Source organism: Bombina bombina, chromosome 9, assembly GCF_027579735.1.
Source record: "Bombina bombina isolate aBomBom1 chromosome 9, aBomBom1.pri, whole genome shotgun sequence".
NCBI lineage: Eukaryota > Metazoa > Chordata > Amphibia > Anura > Bombinatoridae > Bombina > Bombina bombina.
In genome coordinates this window covers 144494332-144512690 of record NC_069507.1, presented here as the reverse complement: position 1 = coordinate 144512690, position 18359 = coordinate 144494332, and the positions used below count along the sequence as shown (strand labels likewise).

Here is an 18359-nt window from a genome sequence, read left to right as displayed (position 1 = left end):
ACCAACTGGTACCCAGTAGTGCTTTCCTGCTCCTAAGCCTACCTAGATATGCTTTTCAACAAAAGATAATGAGAGAATGCCGTACATTTGATGCGCAAAGTAAATTGAAAAGTATTTTAAAATTGCATGCTCTATCTAAAGTTTAATTTACCTTTGATGTCAAAATTGTGCTAGTTTTGTTTATACTTGATACATACTTGAATTCTGGTCTATTCTATTCTTTGATTTTGATCTAACCAACTCTGCTATAATAGCAAAAAAAAATGTAATTTGTATACTATTACAGTAGTAGTAGTAGTATCAGGGTCTAGGAACTTGATAATGACACCAGCTATATATTTGGCCCATACATTTCTCAAAACCAGGGATATATGGCAAAATCATACACTCCCGCAGGACAATCAGTGATCGTTACTTTGTAGTAAAATGAATTTGAAGAGCATAGGAGCAGGGAAGTATTATAACATAGAAGTAACCCAAACATTTGCATCCTATCTAAATTTTACTTCCCTTGGCAGGGACCTGGGACCTCTTTGAGCACTGGTAAATTTTTTGTGACCCCTATTATTATAATATAGTCCAAAACAAGTCCCTTGTCAGACGGGTAGACCACTTTTTTTTTATACATCAATATATCATACAAGTGAAGAAATATTTATTGAAAATAAGTATCCTTAAAGGGACAGTCTAGTCCAAATTAAACTTTCATGATTCAGATAGGGCATGCAATTTTAAGCAACTTTCTAATTTACTCCTATAATCAATTTTTCTTCGTTCTCTTGATATCTTTATTTGAAAAAACAAGAATATAAGCTTAGGAGCCGGACCATTTTTGGTTCAGTACCTGGGTAGTGCTTGCTGATTGGTGTCTAAATGTAGCCTCCAATCAGCAAGTGCTACCCAGGGTGCTGAACCAAAACTGGTCCAGTTACCAAGCTTTACATTCCAGCTTTTTCAAATAAAGATAGGAAGAGAAAGAAGAAAATTTATAATAGGAGTAAATTAGAAAGTTGCTTAAAATTGCATGCTCTATCTGAATCAAGAAAGAAAACATTTGAGTTTCATATCCCTTTAAGTACAATACATAAAAAGGTTACTCACTCAGACACTTATTTATAAATACATACACAAACACACTCTGTATATGAGTAATCAATGACATTGATTCATAAATGCACATATATAAAACAAACTAACAAAACCAATTAATACAGAAAGTAGATGAAATGCAGCCTATCTTGGTAAATAAAAAAATGCCTTGCATATATATGAGATCTCTACCCTTGTTGTAGCCTCAGTGGTGTTCTGAACGCAGTAACAGCTGCCAATATAATTCTGGCAAAACAGAGAAGATTATAGTTATTTGCCTATACACTTTTAAATTCTTTAATGATTTATGTAGAACATACAACTTTAAACAATTTTCCAATTTACTTCTGTTATCTAATTTGCTTCATTCTCTTGGTATCCTTTGGTATCCTTTATTGAAAAGCATATCTAGGTAGGCTCAGAAGCTGGAAGCTAGCTGCTGATTGGTGACTGCACATATACAGTATATCTGTTATCATTGGCATATTGATGTGTTCAGCTAGCTCCCAGTAGTGCAGTGTTGCTCCTTTTAATAAAGGATACCAAAAGAATGAAAGAAAGCTGTTGAGTTTTTAGTCCCTTTAATAAACATGGCACAAAATGGCAGCTCTAAGTGCTGGGAGTAGTTATGTTCCCCTACCCTATCTTTATTCCAACACCCTCAATTCTTAAACATATCAAAAGCCATATGTTTGCAAGGGAGTCTTTTTTTGGACATGTCCTTGGACCTTGGCAGGACATGGTCAGAGGAAAATGGCTAAAATTGCATTTTATAGCAAAAAATATATGATGTAATTTATTAGAGAATGTAATTGTTGGATTACTGATCCTAGTTTTGTTTAATCTTTACAGTTGTTAAACACATAGGTAAGGTTATACTCATGAGCCATAAGCCATGAAGCTCCTATGCAGAACACAGCACGCAATTGGTGGTTACGTGTGAATGCTACTGCTGATTGGCTAACTGACTGTGACCTATTTGTTTAACCTTTTTTAAAGGGACATACACATACAAAAACATATGATCTGTAATATACAGTTACACATTCTATCCAGACCGTTTACATTCAAATATTTATTAAATAATAGAAAAGGTGACAAATAGCCTAATTCATACTTGTCATGTAGCTCTGGGGCAAACTTAATAGTTTTCAACATCTGGAACCAACCAGTCTTACTGTATGTACAACTCATACCCAATCAGTCAGAACAGTAGACACAATTAATAATTCAATGTAATTACAATTAGAATTAAAGGAACAGTATACACCAATTTGCATGTAATAGACACTACTATAAATAAGAATATACACAGATATTGATCTAAAAATCAGTATAAAACCTTTTAAAAACTTACTTAGAAGCTCCCAGTTTAGCACTGTTGATGAGGTTAGGCTGGGACACCCAGTGGAAGGGGCTGGGAAAACAGGGACAGCAGACACTCCCCCCTCACCTGCATATGAAAAGACTGATAACATAAACAGCAGCTGCAGGAATCTGTAGACAGCAGTATACATCTAAAACGTTGTGGCTTGGTTAACCCTTTCGTGACAGGGCTAAAGTGCCTACATCGGAACAACTGTTCCAATGTAGACAAATTGACACCACGCGATCGTGCAGACGATCGCGAGATTACAATTATTGGATCGCATCTGGGGGGCGTCCCTACAACCCTAGGAATGCCCTCCAGACCGCGATCAAATCCTGGAAGCACAGAAGGCTTCAGGACAGCCGTTAGCTATGACATTTTATTCCATCATGACGACTTTAAAGCCTAGTGTAATTATGATGGAATAGAACAGAGTAACAGCATTAAAAAGGTTAAGAGTCTGCAAATCAGCACAAAAAAATAAGCAAAACTATACATTGTTACTAAAACACTTCCAGGTGGGCTATATAAATTGATCATCTACAAAACATTCATGCAAAGACAAATTTAGTTTTGCATTTGCAACTTTATTTTCAACTGTCTCACATTTTCCACAAATGGTGGCTAAATGTATTGACCTTTGAAGGGCACCCCTTCCTCTTTTTAAGGGTGGAGTGAATCCCCTCAAACGTTTTATTTGTGGAAAAACATAAAAGTGCAAATGCTTTACATTCTTTTTTATATAATGTGAAGTATGTGCCTGACCACAAGATAGACTGTGGGGACCCTAAATACACCCATCTGGAAGTCAAACAAAATGCAGTATAAATCCCTCCCACTATACTCTGTGGGGGATGTAAGTTTGGATTAAATACAAAGAAGATCAAGTAAAATAAAATACACTGTGCAGGAATTTGCAGGTAGGGACCTGTTACTTCCTTGCTTCCCCTTTTTGCTATGCAGTGTGTGGCTAAGAGATCATTTTACAGGTATTTTTTTTTCTTTTGCTTTTACTGAGTAATCAGTCACAGATCCACCCATCTCTTAAAGTAACAAGGCGTCTAGTTGCTTCCCCTGTTTCATTGCTGCAGTCTTGCGTGGATTAGACCCAACACAACACCCTCTCCTGCCTATGTCTTTCACTGTTTCTTTTTAGATTATCAACTCTGCAACAATGCTGAAGGTTTTTGTGGAATCAGCTGTTAATATTCCTAAAACCAAGCTTGGAAAACCAGATCCTGTAGCTACTGTCATATTTAAAGGTAAGAGCTTTTTTATAATGTATGGGAACTATTTCTTTTGTTTGCCAAAGTCTCAGCTGCATCTGTTCTCTTTTGCAATCCGTATATGGAATAAAAGAAAGTTACTTCTTCTCTGGAATTGGCTTTTTAGCTGTGTACATATTTTTAGTATTCTACATTTATACATCTGAGTTAGAATCAGCAGTGGATGTCATAAGAAATTCAAGGACACAGCTTGTAAAATGAACCAGAAATGAGTTTACCCCCCCCCCCCCCCCCCACCAATAATGTGATAAAGACCCAGGGTTAACGTGTTCTCTGTGGACTTTTTATGAGTATGAGACTGAGTGAACAAATGCAACACATTTTTTTACATTTAAAAATATACATAGATGTTACAATACCTTTTTATCTATTTGAGATTATATATATATATAATGTTGTATTATTATGAACAGGAATATATTATCACATATAATAAAAACTGATGTTTCATTATTGTGCTTTTATACTTTTTCTTAAACTATTTGCATCATAATGTGGGTTTCTACTTATTTGTAAAAGTTACCTTTTTAGGATTTTTTTTTCATTTGAATATATTATTCAATTAAGGTGTTTTAGATTTAAACATCTGAAACTCAGATGATAATTAGAAAACTAGGGAATTCTCTTTCTTGGAGTTCCATACCAGGAGCACTCAGGGAAACTTGTGTGCACAGGTATTTGATAAGCAATGGATATCTCTGTAATTATCCCCAATGGATTTGCTAGATTACTGACATTATAAACAGAATTCCAGCATGGTTTATATTTAATTAAACTTTAGTAAATCATGACTGAAATACTGATCCTCTAAGAAAATACACTATTAGCTAGATTTAGATATGTTAACGCTATACAGTAAATTACTTTTATTGTGAATTTTGCCCACATTTCCAGAGAGTACATTTCGTAGATACTGTGACCCAATGCATGCTGAAACACTTGATTTGTATTAGAGTTCATTTATACTTGTCTTTTAACTGGTCACAGCAAAAGAGAGATTTATAGCACTCAGGAGACTTTTCAAGGGGTGTGTCCCTGTACTGCAATACAATGCACATTTTGCTAAATTGAAAGTTTTACATGGTTTTATAATATGTTTGGATGCAGATATTGTAATTCAGTGAATTTATACTGCAATATAAAAACTATGACTTTGGATTTTAGATTTGACCCTATTGTCTAATTTGTGTTTTTAATTCACTTTTATGTCGCTGAAAGGATAAATGCCTTCCCACAGCTTATACCTGGGAAAGACATTATCATTAATAACTTAAGTAAAGTATTGAGATATATATATATATATATATATATATATATATATATATATATATATATATATATATACACACTTTTTTTTTTTTTTTGTAAGTCAGTTTTCTAATCCCCTTATGTTGAAATATCAAGTTACAGTGTTTTGCTGTATTTGGTATTCTGCATATTTTACTGGTGAATCATTGAAGTGACTCTATCATTTGGAGGGTTTTTATTTTCAACAAATATACTCCCCTGAGTCACTGGTTCAGTGCACAAAACGTTCTTATGAATTCCAAATTGTAGAACTGATGTGGAAAATGTTACAATGGAGTTTAGCTGCCGTAGATAGAATTTTCTGTGCTCCTAGAAATTTGGACATAGTTATTTGAAAAACAAATGGTTAATATTTTCACCTCTATTAGGTCTAGAAAGTTACTTAATCATTGCAGACGTCTTTGCAGCTGTTTACGTTAAAGGATTTCTGCAAAGAATGTTTCTTGCCTTTTGAAGGAACCATAACTCCTACACAGCTTGTTTTCATTAGGATGGTTGTGCTTGGAATGCCTTCCATATGCAAGTCCAGTTGTGTTTTGTTTTATTTACTGAGGATTCAAAATGAATTTTCAGAAACCTGTTTCGCCATCTAATTTTTACACATAAAGGACTTTGCCCAGTTTCTTAAAGGGATATAACATTGGAAAAGTAAAATGCTCTATTGCTGTGTTTCACATTTTTTAGGTATTTCCCTTCTTGGACTACTCCAGTATTTAATTTGTTGTAACGGTATCCTCTGCACTTAATCAGGGAAATATGCCAGTCCTGATTGGCCCACCGCCCATACCTAACTAAGAAGCAGTAGAAGGCCTCAGCCTTTTAATTTAAAGGACCGTTAAATACAGAAGAATTGCATAATCAACTAGTGAGGAATAAAAAGAGAATGCAATAGCACTTCAAATTTTAAATGAGCAGTCGTTTTTTTTTTTTTTTAATTTGTTCTGACCATTTTTTAAATTTATTTCAATTTGCTGCACCCCTGTGTCATGTGACAGCCATCAGCCAATCACCAACTCATATTGGTATGCTCTGATTCATGATAGCTTAATTTTGACTTTAGTGTCCCTTTTACTTTCTCAAGCTATTTAAAATATATATATATTTTTTTTACTGTGTTGAAAATATTGATTAGGAAGATTACAAAATGGTGTACAGGTAAACTATTCCCCCAAATAAAGCTTCATAGCACTATAAAATAAACACATTTTTGGAGGAGTTACTTTAAACCAGCTGTTGTTCTGTATAATTATATGTATAATTATATATATATATATATATATATATATATTCTAGAGCGTAAAAGTTAATATGGTAACTAAGACATCTTATTGATGGGAGGACAGAATAGGGGAGACCCCCAAGTACCGGTCTCCTCCAGTAGTGCAGATTAGTGGACTCCCCTTAATGAGATACACAGTTCCCAAGGTAAAAAACTTGCCTTTAAAAAATCCCGAAGGGGCCATGTGGTACTGACGAGGCATTTTATAGATTTTCACCAGATAAGAGCTTCAGAGAATCAGGCCCTTAGTATATAGTGCTGACTTCCCAAGTTCAGCTACAGTGTGTGTGCACCACTCAAGCTACAGTTTGTCAACCCCTCACAGGCCATATTTTTATCTGATATCTTAACAAAAGCACGGGTGAAATAATCAGCTGATCAGTAACCATGGCAACTAACTTACTCTCACTCATCAGCTGTTTCGCCTGTGCTCTAGTTAAAAATCATGAAAATCATGGCCTATTTGAAGACTTGAGTTGAGAAACTCTGGGTCACAATACCTGTCCATATAGGTTTCACATTTTTTGTTGCATTTTCTTTTTGAATAATTTAGGTTTGACCCCTATGTGTACATAATGTAGCCAATTGCACAACTCAAGTGATAGAATTTTACATTTTTAATCTTGCTGTACATTATTAGGGGCATAGAAATTTTTATATTTGTATTTTTGTGCAGAACTCTCCTTTTTAGATTACCAAATCAGTTGTAAATCCAGTGAGGTTTTTTTTTTTTTGTATGTAACTTTTTAGGATTAGTGTGGACCATATATTTAAGTACATTTATGACTATGGTTCCTGTTCTAACAGAATAGCAAATATATCAGATCAGCAAATGGAAGTGACATTCTGCCAGCTGTCTGATCAAAAATACTTACTGTGTATGCGCTTCTCTGCGTAATCGCATTCCAATGCCTACATGTTAATCCCATCTGACTCCATGTTGTTGTGGCGGCCGCGCAGACTAACATCATAGCCATCAGATTGTTGGACACTTGTTAGAGCGCATGCGTCTACAAACGTGTTTGTATATGTATATGTGTATGTATGTATGTATATATCTACCAGTGTGCTTAGAGGAATATGACTACACCTCACTGACGAGGCCCAATGAAGGCCGAAACGATGATCTGGGGTTGCTGTGTTCCTTGTTCAGAGAGGAATTGCCTGGTATTTCGACGCTGGACTAACCGTAATAGGCAGGACCAGACTGATATACTACAGGAAAGTTCTTCTCTGTGAAAAGCATTGCTGGGCTAAAAAGCTGCACCCAGGTAGTAAATCGCCATAGAACAGGCTAACAATGGTATTGAGCCAGTTGTTCATTCCTGTGAGTGCAATTTTGACCAAGTGACTAAAATGTATATGCACTTTATTCTTAAGTGTCTATTTAAACTTGGAAATGTTGTAAAGGTGTATGTATATGTGTATATGTATGTATGTGTATGTGTGTGTGTGTGTATATATATATATATATATATATATATATATATATATATATATACACACAAACAAACAAACACTCTAGATTATCTTTTTGTAAAGGAAGATGCCAACTAAATGATGACAACAGCATGCAGTGGCTGAAAGGAAGGGCCCTGAACTGCCTAAACAATCATTTAAAGGTTAAATGGTGGATTGGTGACTTCCGGAAAGGTCTCGTTAGTCTCAAAGTTTGTAGAAAGATGTGAATAATCAGTAATAAGGTCAAAATGTCCTAAAAAGGAACAGACAATGGACGCGCACACACACTTGCACATACACCCAAGGAAACGCCGACAGAGACAGCCTCGGAAAACACACAAAGACACACACACACACCCTCACTGATACATCCACAGAAAACACACAAAGACATACACACACCCTCACAGAGACACCCACAGAAAACATACACCCTCACAGAGACATCCACAGAAAACAGACATACACACCCACCCTCACAGAGGCATCCAGAGAAAATACACAGACACACACACACACACACACACACACCCTCACAGAGACACCCATAGAAAAAGCTCAGACATATGCGCACATCCTCACAGACATCCACAGAAAATGCACAAAGACTTACACACCCACCCTCACAGAGAGACCCACAGAAAAAAATACATACACCCTCATAGAGACACAAACCAAAGCACAAAGACATAAACACAGACACCCACAGAAACACTCACAAGAGGAAGCATTTATGCACCTTGCATCCCCTAAATCAACAGTGTGTGACATGCATGATAAAAAAAAATCAGAAATTAAGAGATCAATTTTTAAAGATTCATATTTGTAAATGTGCAAACAAAAATAATTCTGTGAATTAAAAATTTGTACATTAATGATCTGGGTAGATGGCTAGATGAAGAAAAGTACTTTTAAAAGGTTGACATATGTTTGTTTGTTTTTTTGTTTTTTTCCCCATTTTCCCCAAACAAGAGCACCACTTTAAATATAGTGTACAAATATTCCCATCTGTCAGCTGTACTTATGGATTTTGAAAATGCTGTATTCTATATGGTCTTGGTGGAACCATAAGCTGTGGTACTCATACTATTAGATCTGGTTAAATGCAGGATTTAGGCTTGTTGGTTTGTATTTCAAAATTAAGTCGGCTGTAGTGTAAACTGAACAGTTTTAAGTTAACCTATCTCATTTCAAAAACACTGAGCAATCTTAGTCTGAGAGTATAACATTTTATGCAAATGTACAAATCTTAGATAAAATGCCTCCTTGCATCTGGAAAGTCCTTGGATAAAGGGGCATTAAACTGGAATGTAATTATATGTAATGCATATCTGCCAAAATGGCACCTACTATTTGTGTATTGAGGAGGAAACATTTTTGCATGGTTTTAAATATAGAATTTCTACAGCATTGTCAAAGAATCATAAATACACTGCTGCTAAAAAAAGTGTTTTTATGGACCCCTGGCCCCACCATACAACTACTACCACACTGAAGTTACAATCCGAATTTGCACAAAGAAATAAAAAACATTTGCTAAGTCCTACCTCCTCTGCAAATGAAAGTGATCTGCCGTCTGACTCAGGCACACACTGTACATATGTGTGTGTATATATGTATGTGTGTATGTATGTATGTGTGTATGTATGTGTGTATATATATATATATATATATATATATATATATATATATATATATATATATATATAGACTATCAATGCCAGAGATGATGGGGCGTCCCCGTGGATTATTAAGATTTTTATGAATTTTAGGAATGCAATAAAAAATAGGCATAACTGGATTTTCAACATATAAATATTTAAATTCTGTGTTGGTTATTATCCCATCATCCCTGGCATCATTAAGAATTCTGAAAAGACTCAATTTTAAATTAGAAAGTGGATTGAACGTTAATTTCTGATATTGCTCTTTATCATTGAGCTGTCTATGCACTTCTTTAGTGTACATAGACTCGTCCCAAAGCACGACATTGCCACCTTTGTCTGCAGATTTAAACACAACATTAGGGGCTTCCCTTAACTGCTTTAGCGCTTTTCTTTCTTTTTTAGACAAATTGTCATTGACAATACCAGTGAATGATATGTTGTGTATTTCTCTTTCTACCAATTTTACAAATAAATTGGTGGAGAGGTAGCAAGTTGAGGCATATATGTGGATCTCTTTTTTAAAATGTGAAGGTAATTTGAAAGGGATTAATTCCTCAGTCACTGGAGAAATATCAGTTTGTATTGCTGACTCTTGGTAAAGATCATTAAGATCCTGCAACGCCAGTCTATCCTCTGTAGTGAGGCTCAGATCTTCAATCATACTTTGTGCCTTATTTTTAAACATTTGAGAGAGTACAACTTTTCTAGCAAATCTATGAAGATCTTTTAAAAGTGTAAACTTGTCCAAACCCCTTGTTGGACAAAATGAAAGTCCTCGTTTTAAGGATATTCAAATGACAATTATTAAGTCTGAAATTAGACAAGTTAATCACTTGTAAAAAATCATGGCTAGTAGGGCTAACTAAAAGGGCCTTCGATTCCTCCGACCTCGTTGGCGGAAGTTCTGGGGCCTTTCTACACTCTGATTGAACTCCCTGTATCTGGTCTGGCGATACGGGTACCTCCTTCCTCCAGTATCGGTATTTGTCCCTATTCCATCTTTTCCTGCCCCCCTCTCCTTCTGATGGAGCACTGGGGCCAGAGCGTGATTTGGTTTTTTGACTGAGACCCCTCATGCTCAGAATCAGAACAATCCGTTCCTGAGTCATATGTACCTCGATTTTGTCTGTAGGTATATACCTGTTTCTTCCTATAGTCCTCTTGATCCCTGACTAGCTTTCTTCCTTTGCGTAATTTAATTTCACTTTGTAATCTAGCTATTTGTTCTTTCATCTCACTATTAAGTTTTGCAAAATTAGAATTTTGTTCAAAATTATTTACAACAGTCAGTGCTGCATCTACCTCTAATTTTAGTTTTTTTTTCTAATCTTTCTTTGTTTCTAACAACCATTTTTCTCATCAGAACTATGGAACACTCAGACAAGCTAGTATTCCAATCTTCTAAAAAAAGCCTCTCCTCCTTCATCACTTCTCAAATTAGTGCCTGGATCTAATTTCAACCTCAGGCCTCTAGGAATAATATTATTTTGTATGTAATTTTCCAAACTAGAGGACTCGGCTCTAAGACGAATTTGCTTCATAAGGAGTTGTTTATAACTCTTAAAGGCTCCAAAAATATTAACACTCTCACCCTCTTCACCCCCACTCTCAATAGTGTTATTTGTAGAAAAAGTATCAGAAAGCTCTGCTTCCCATGTCGCATCCGACAACGTAAATGCCATAATTGCTACTGCTCCAAAAATACTGGATATGTATTCAAGAGTAAGTTAAACTCATTAGCCTAATCCTAAACAAATAGACCTTAACAGGGTATGAACCCAAGTAGAAGTAGGTATAAAAAATACATGTAAGAATAATGCGGTATAGGACAAATGGCTAATATAACTGAGAAAGACTGGCTACTGCCAACTAATGCTATCTGTATATATAGTATATCAATGATGGTGCAGACCCTATAAATACTATTTGAAACAAATACTATAAGAAGAATGATGGTACATCTAAATAAATGCACCTAGATATAAGATAGGGAATAAAGCACTCTTTTTAAACATTGCCAGTATTTATTGCTCTTTTATTATAGAGCTATATTGCACATCCAATAAATCGGAGTACTAATATTGAGGATTAATTATTATTTTTGGAATATAATATTTATATTAATAATTATTATTATTTATGAAAGAATTTGCTTGTGAGACAGACAGCTTAATATAACAACTTTTATTAGTCACAGCACCCAAAATCTTAGATCACACAATATAATATTCTAAGCTTCTTTATATGGTACCATTAATATGAGTTACATTAAATACATTACATAAAACACATTGCATTTGATGTAAGACATTGTATGCAGTTATGTCAAACAGACATAAAAACAACCTTATAGCTATAAAGTAAGTGCATAATATAATTACCACTGGGCCCCAGTAAGAGCTTGAAACCTCTTTCATGTCCCCTCTCTCTACTACTCTCTCTTCTCCCTATACCTTATATACCTATACTGACAGGCCTCTTCAGCTAATACAACCCAAAAATGGATAATGGTGGATGCTTTGAGTTGGCTAAGAGTGTGATTGGTTCATAAGAGCTGAATGTATATGTTTGTTTGTAAAGTAATTTGTATCTCTGCACTTTACCTATTCCTCTATGCTATTTCTAACTTTTGGACAGCTGCGCACATGGCTTCTGACTTCTGGACTTTTTCACTAAACTATTTTAACTAAAGGATTTTACGGCTTTATTCTTGTCCTTGAGAAACTTTCAGCAAGCTGAACACTAAGCAGTCACATCACACACATACATATATATAATTTGATCATATTTAGCAAATTACTCATATTGTAACACTAACGATTTGTAAGGCTAATATGAACAGCAATATATATATATATATATATATATATATATATATATATATATTAAAAAAAAAGATTCAAAACACACTGTATCAGTATAAAGTCACGTGACTGAGACAATGTAACACTGCATAAATATATTTATATATATTTACATTGCATCTGTAAATACTGAGAACATAGCCATTATATTGTTGGACACTTTTTTTTTTTTTTTTTTGGTGTGTAATAAATGTGATTACGCCGAGGAGCACATTGCCTGTATGTGTGTGTATTTCTCTTTCTCTCTTTCTCTTTTTCTCTCTTTCTCTCCTTTTTCTATCTTCTCTTTTTCTATCTTCTCTTTTTCTCTCTTCTCTTTTTCTCTCTTCTCTTTTTCTCTCTTCTCTTTTTCTCTCTTCTCTTTTTCTCTCTTCTCTTTTTCTCTCTTCTCTTTTTCTCTCTTCTCTTTTTCTCTCTTCTTTTTTTTCTCCTTTTTCTCTCTTCTTCTTTTTCTCTCTTCTTCTTTTTCTCTCTTCTTCTTTTTCTCTCTCTTCTTTTTCTCTCTCTTCTTTTTCTCTCCTTTTTCTCTCTCTTCTTTTTCTCTCCTTTTTCTCTCTTAAAAAATGATATACGTGTGTATGTTTGCCGACCCCTAGTCCTATAGTATAAGTGATCTTATGACGCAACATGACAAAGCTCTTAGATCACGTTTGAAAGTTTTAATCAGGGGGTATCAAAATCTGCTCATTTCACAATCAGAGGCCATGTTCAGGCGATGCTGCTACCTCTATATATACAGGAAAGTGGTCAGTACAGGAAACTTTTTTTTTTTTTTTTTTTTTTTTTTATTCTTCATTAGTGAACAATAAGCTGGTCCTGTGACTGGTGCATGAAATCCTGTCAAGTTTGCAGCGGTCAAAGTTCAGAGATTCCTGCATATGAAAATGATATCCAAGCTTGTTAATCCACAGCATTTTCAACTGCCAGTCTGCCATTCACTAATGAGGTTTTTAATGTACTTTATACATAAAGTAAAATTGTGGATGGTAAATAATTATCCACATTACCTGTCTGTGGTTTATGTGGCTTTGTACTAGAACAAAGAAATCTGCCTCACCCAATCCCCCACCTATTGTGTGTGTGTATATATATATATATATATATACTGCACTATATTTTTCCCCTTAATGTGTTCATATGTTCTCATTACTTGTTATAATTATATAGTCTTAAATAGGTTTATTCCTGCAAAAGATGTTTCTACTCATTGAAACTATCATCCATAATGATAATTTTGGTATCAAACTATTGGCCTTTTGTATAGAAAGCGATAAACGTGTCTAAAGTTAAAGAAGCAACAGTTTTTTTTTGTTTGTTATTTTTGTGGGGGGTTTTGTGAGTTGAGATGGGAGGGGCTGAGCCTTCTAATTTGTCATAGGCGGGGTTGTGTGTAGACATTAGTGTGTCACGGAGGACTGTGGTCAGTGCTCTGGCAGGTTTCACTCTAGAAACCGGGTCATTTGTGGTGAAGAGCTTTAAGACGGTGGCAGCCCCACATTATGTGGGATAATTGGGAGCTGTGTGAAAGGAAGAGTGAATGTTTCTAGCTCTTTATAGTAAAACGTGTCATGGCCAGACCAATCAAAAATAGTATTATCCTTATACTTTAACCTTTATCTGTCAGACCAACTTGCTTCCCAGGTGCTGAGCCACAAAATAGGGTGGAGTAAGTAACTGCATCCCGGATATTTATCAGTTATAAACAGTATTTTTACCAACCTGTCATTTAACTAAATCCTCCAGAATCTTGTAACTACCTTTTAGCTATTAGATCTGACCTTTTGTTTACCATTTCCCTTCTCTCTAATCTGTTTTTTGGTTGAGAGGCAGATTATTTGCTTTTCACAAAGAATTGACTTCATTGCATTGTTTCGTATGTGCTTATTATGTTATTTATTAGTGTATATTCTTTGTATTGCTTCACCTTTACTGATAACCCCAGACTAGTGATAGCCAAATATCAGGAGACTTTTGAACTAATAGAACATTTTTTTATATTTTTTCACTGTTTTCCTTCATTAAAAGTCAAATTAAATGATTTTATGATTGAGCATGCAATTTTAAATATCCTTCTATTGTCAAATGTACTTTGATCTTTTAGTATCCTTTGTTAAAAATCTTAGGTAGGCTCAGGAGCAGCAATGCACTACTGGGAGCTGCCTGGAGGTTGTCTCTTGTCATTGGCTCCCCAGATGAGTTCAGCTACGTCATAGTAGTGCATTTGCTGTTCCTGACATTTACTCTTCAGCAAAACATACCAAGGGAACCAAGCAAATTAGATTATGGAAGTAAAATGAAAATTTGTTTAAAATTGCATGCTGTATCTGAATCATGAAAGTTTTTTTTTTTAATTTTGGTTTTACTGTCCCTTTTAATATCCATCCCTAATTGGCCGCAGCAAAGAAAGTAAGATAAACCACATAAGAGGCTTTTCAAAGGGTGTTCTCTGGGACTACAAAACAATGCATAATTTTCTAACAAAATATTGGGTTGATCAAACTCCTGCAATAAAAGTCTTTAATGGGGATTTTATGTAGAGAACCATTTGATAAACTTTTCTAAAGGATTGTGATCAACCCCTATGTTTTTAAATACTTTTAAAAAACATTTTATTTTGTAGGCAGATATGAATCATTTCTGAATTATAAATACAAATTTGACTTTAGTGCATCTTAAATTTTAACTCATACATCCCAATATTTCTGGAGAGTGGAGACTATCTGGGCTGCAAAGGCTGTTGTATGAGTCAGGCAGATTTAGGTCTGATTTCTGTTAGGACAGTGATAGGTAACTTGACACCTCTGTTTCGGAACTACATTTCCCTTGATGGTCAACTAGACTGCAGTGTGACTTAGCATCATGGGAAATGTAGTTCTGAAACATCAGAGGTGCCAAGTTACCCATCACTGTGTTAGGGAGGGGCAGGGCTGGGCGGGAGACAGTAGATTGTGGGCGTGGCTAGATATTTCTTTACAATTTGCAGTGCTATACAAATAAATGATAATTGTCATAGCATGGTTAGAAGACATAATCACTCACATCAATATTTCTATCATAGATAATGATTGGTTGGATTAATTTGTGTTTCAAAAAGACCTCTAGTGAGAGAAAAATAAATCCTTCCTATTTTTTTTTTTTTTTTTTTCTGTTTTGATTCACTAAGGTTTGGAGCTACCTCCACACTGTATTGTAAATCAGCTTCATAAAGATATAGCTTTGTCATTGGAATAGTTATTTCCCTGAGGTGGAAGAATACAAGATCTCTTTGTTCTCTGCTATGACACTTTGCTGTCTTTAAAAATGAACAAATAATTCCATTGGTAAATAGTGTTGTTGGCACAGGGAAACCACAGTTTTAACTACTTAACATTTACTACTGTTCTGGCTTTGTTTTTTAAAGGTTATGCTATCTGTTAAAAATGTATAGCTTGATTTTGACTTCAATACTTAGAGATCCATACATTTTAGCAACATTTATATTGATTGGCAATCCATGGATACAACTCCCCTTGAGTTTTCTTTATCTTCACTCTCCTGTTGTCACAAGTTAGTTAGAAATATCAGTAAGTTTCTATGTTGACAAAGCAATCTTGAGAAGTGAACTGGATTGAATGGACTGGAAACTGCAAAGTTCAAAGTAAAGGGACATTAGATAATATAAAATGTAAAACTTTAATTTCTTTCTTTTGGTATCTTTTGCTTAAAAGCATATATAGGAAGGCTCAGAGGAAGCAATGCATTAAAGGGAGCTAGCTGATTTCTGGCAGTTACACACACACATACCTCTTGTCATTGGCTCAACAGGTGTGATCAGATACATCCCAGTACTGCATTGCTGCTCCTTCAACAAAGAATACAAAATGAAGTAAGCAAATTGGAAAAGTGTTGAAAACTTTATGCTCTTTCTAAATCCTAAAGAATGTTATCCACGTATTTAAATTACATGGGGAAAAAAAAACAGGAGACCTAAAGTACATCACAAATTTTTACTACTCCTAATTCCTAATAAAACTTTTGCCCCATACAAAATAGTTTTTAGGATAAATCAAGAAAATTAATAGCTCCTCGGTGATCCACCATCCTGCATATTGTATTTTGGGAGGGGGCCAGGGGATCAATGAGGGAGGAATTGTTGGGGCCAGAAATAAAGCTTGTGCACAGGAAATAGAAGTAATCAGGAATGTGTGTGGGTTTTTTTTTATGTTTAATTGCTATCTGAATACTGAAGGTTTTTTTTTTCCCATACCCCTTTATTTACTACACCTGGTAGCACTTTACATCACCAAAACAAAACTGAAAACATTAACTGTATTGGTTCCTGTTATTTGCTCTTTAGAGCTGTTCCATATAGTTATTACTCTTTTATGTAAATATTTGCTCCAGTGTCCTTTTTATTTACCTATTTATCAAGTTTTCAAGGCTGTTGCAAGGGACTCAGGAGGTTTAGGGTGCATACTGCTATTTTGTGGATGTGATACTTTTAGGGGGGTTCACAAGTGGATAGTAGTTAGGATTATGGGTGTGTCTGGGCAGTCAGTGGGTGTGTCTGGTTCATGCACTTTCCGTGGGTGGGGCTAAGCAAAATGCTGCAAATAGAGGCATTTGGCTGTCTCAGGGTAACAACAGGACAGAGCTCATAATTAGGGGCTCCCCCTCTCAAATAGGGACGGTTGGGAAGTCTGAAACCTTAATAAGAGCCACTGATTGAATTAGAAAAACTATTTGAGAGAAAAAATAATAATATAACGGCAAAAACTAGTTAGAGGGACCTTAAACTTAACTTAAAATGTTTAATTAGGGAAATTTTGAATAAACCAACATTGCAATATACATTCATTATGTATTTTGCCTGCTATTGTTATAAAACCCCTCCAAATTTTGTTTTATTCCACTTCCTCCTGAGAAGCTGGGGTCCCTCCATTATATATAAATGTGGTGACCCTACAACATTCTACCTAGCGTTTTAGTTAGTTAAGAGCACAAGCTTATTTATAACAATCTAATTGGCCGTACCAAAGAAGACCAGGAACATGAATTCCACCAGGCTGTTAGAGTTATATTATTAAAATACTCTTTATTTACAAAATCTTGTAAATTGTGTTGACAAATTACATTATTACATTTATTTTAAAATATTTATTTTGCAATGCTGTCCTTATTGGTATAGGAAGTCAAAATTAATCTTGCATGATTCAGATAGAGCATGTCATTTTAAGTCACTTAAAGGGACACTGAACCCAAATTTTTTCTTTCATGATTCAGATAGAGCATGACATTTTGAGCAACTTTCTAATTTACTCCTATTATCAAATTTTCTTCATTCTCTTGGTATCTTTATTTGAAATGCAAGAATGTAAGTTTAGATGCTGGCCCCATTTTGGTGACCTACCTGGGTTGTTCTTGCTGATTGGTGGATAAATTCATCAACCAATAAAAAAGTGCTGTCCAGAGTTATGAACCAAAAAAAGCTTAGATGCATTCTTTTTTAAATCTAGATAGAACAAAGAAAAAATGATAATAGGAGTAAATTAGAAAGTTGCTTAAAATGGCATGCTCTATCTGAAGCACGAAAGATAACATTTGGGTTCAGTGTCCCTTTAAATTCACTTATTTTCAAATGTGCTTTCTCTGTTGGTATGCTTGGTTGAAAATAATATAATACACATAGAGTGGAACAGAGAACACTTATTTTAGAAACTATTGAGTATATTTTAAAACCCAACTACCTCCCTTTTTTTTTTTTTTTTTTTTTTTTATAAACAATTTTGTGGAGTAGCCATAGGAACCAGGTTTGCACCCAGTTATAATGCATATAGAAAGAGAAGCAGTCTTCGAGGAACAAACATTAGCTCAGTGGCTTGTTCTATGGCCGGTTGGTTGTAGATTATTTTAGCCTAATTGTGCTTTTCCCAGAGGAAAACTTTCCTGAAGTATATCAGTCTGATCCCACTTAACAAGGTCAGTCCAGCCCCAAAATAACAGGCAATTCTCCTTTAAACAAGGGAAATGGCAACCCCAAACAATTCTTTCGGCCTC

At 35.0% G+C, this 18359-nt stretch overlaps 1 protein-coding gene across 2 annotated transcripts in view; it reads left to right on the top strand.

Annotated features, from left to right (window-relative positions):
* The first annotated feature begins 3535 nt into the window (after positions 1–3535).
* Positions 3536–18359, top strand: part of MYOF (myoferlin) — a 313269-nt gene continuing 298445 nt past the window's right edge. For both annotated transcript variants that reach the window (XM_053692421.1, XM_053692420.1), the window contains exon 1: positions 3536–3720. In XM_053692421.1, coding sequence (XP_053548396.1) covers positions 3633–3720 — 88 coding nt within the window. In that variant the 5' untranslated portion in view covers positions 3536–3632. The remainder of the gene's footprint in view (positions 3721–18359) is intronic.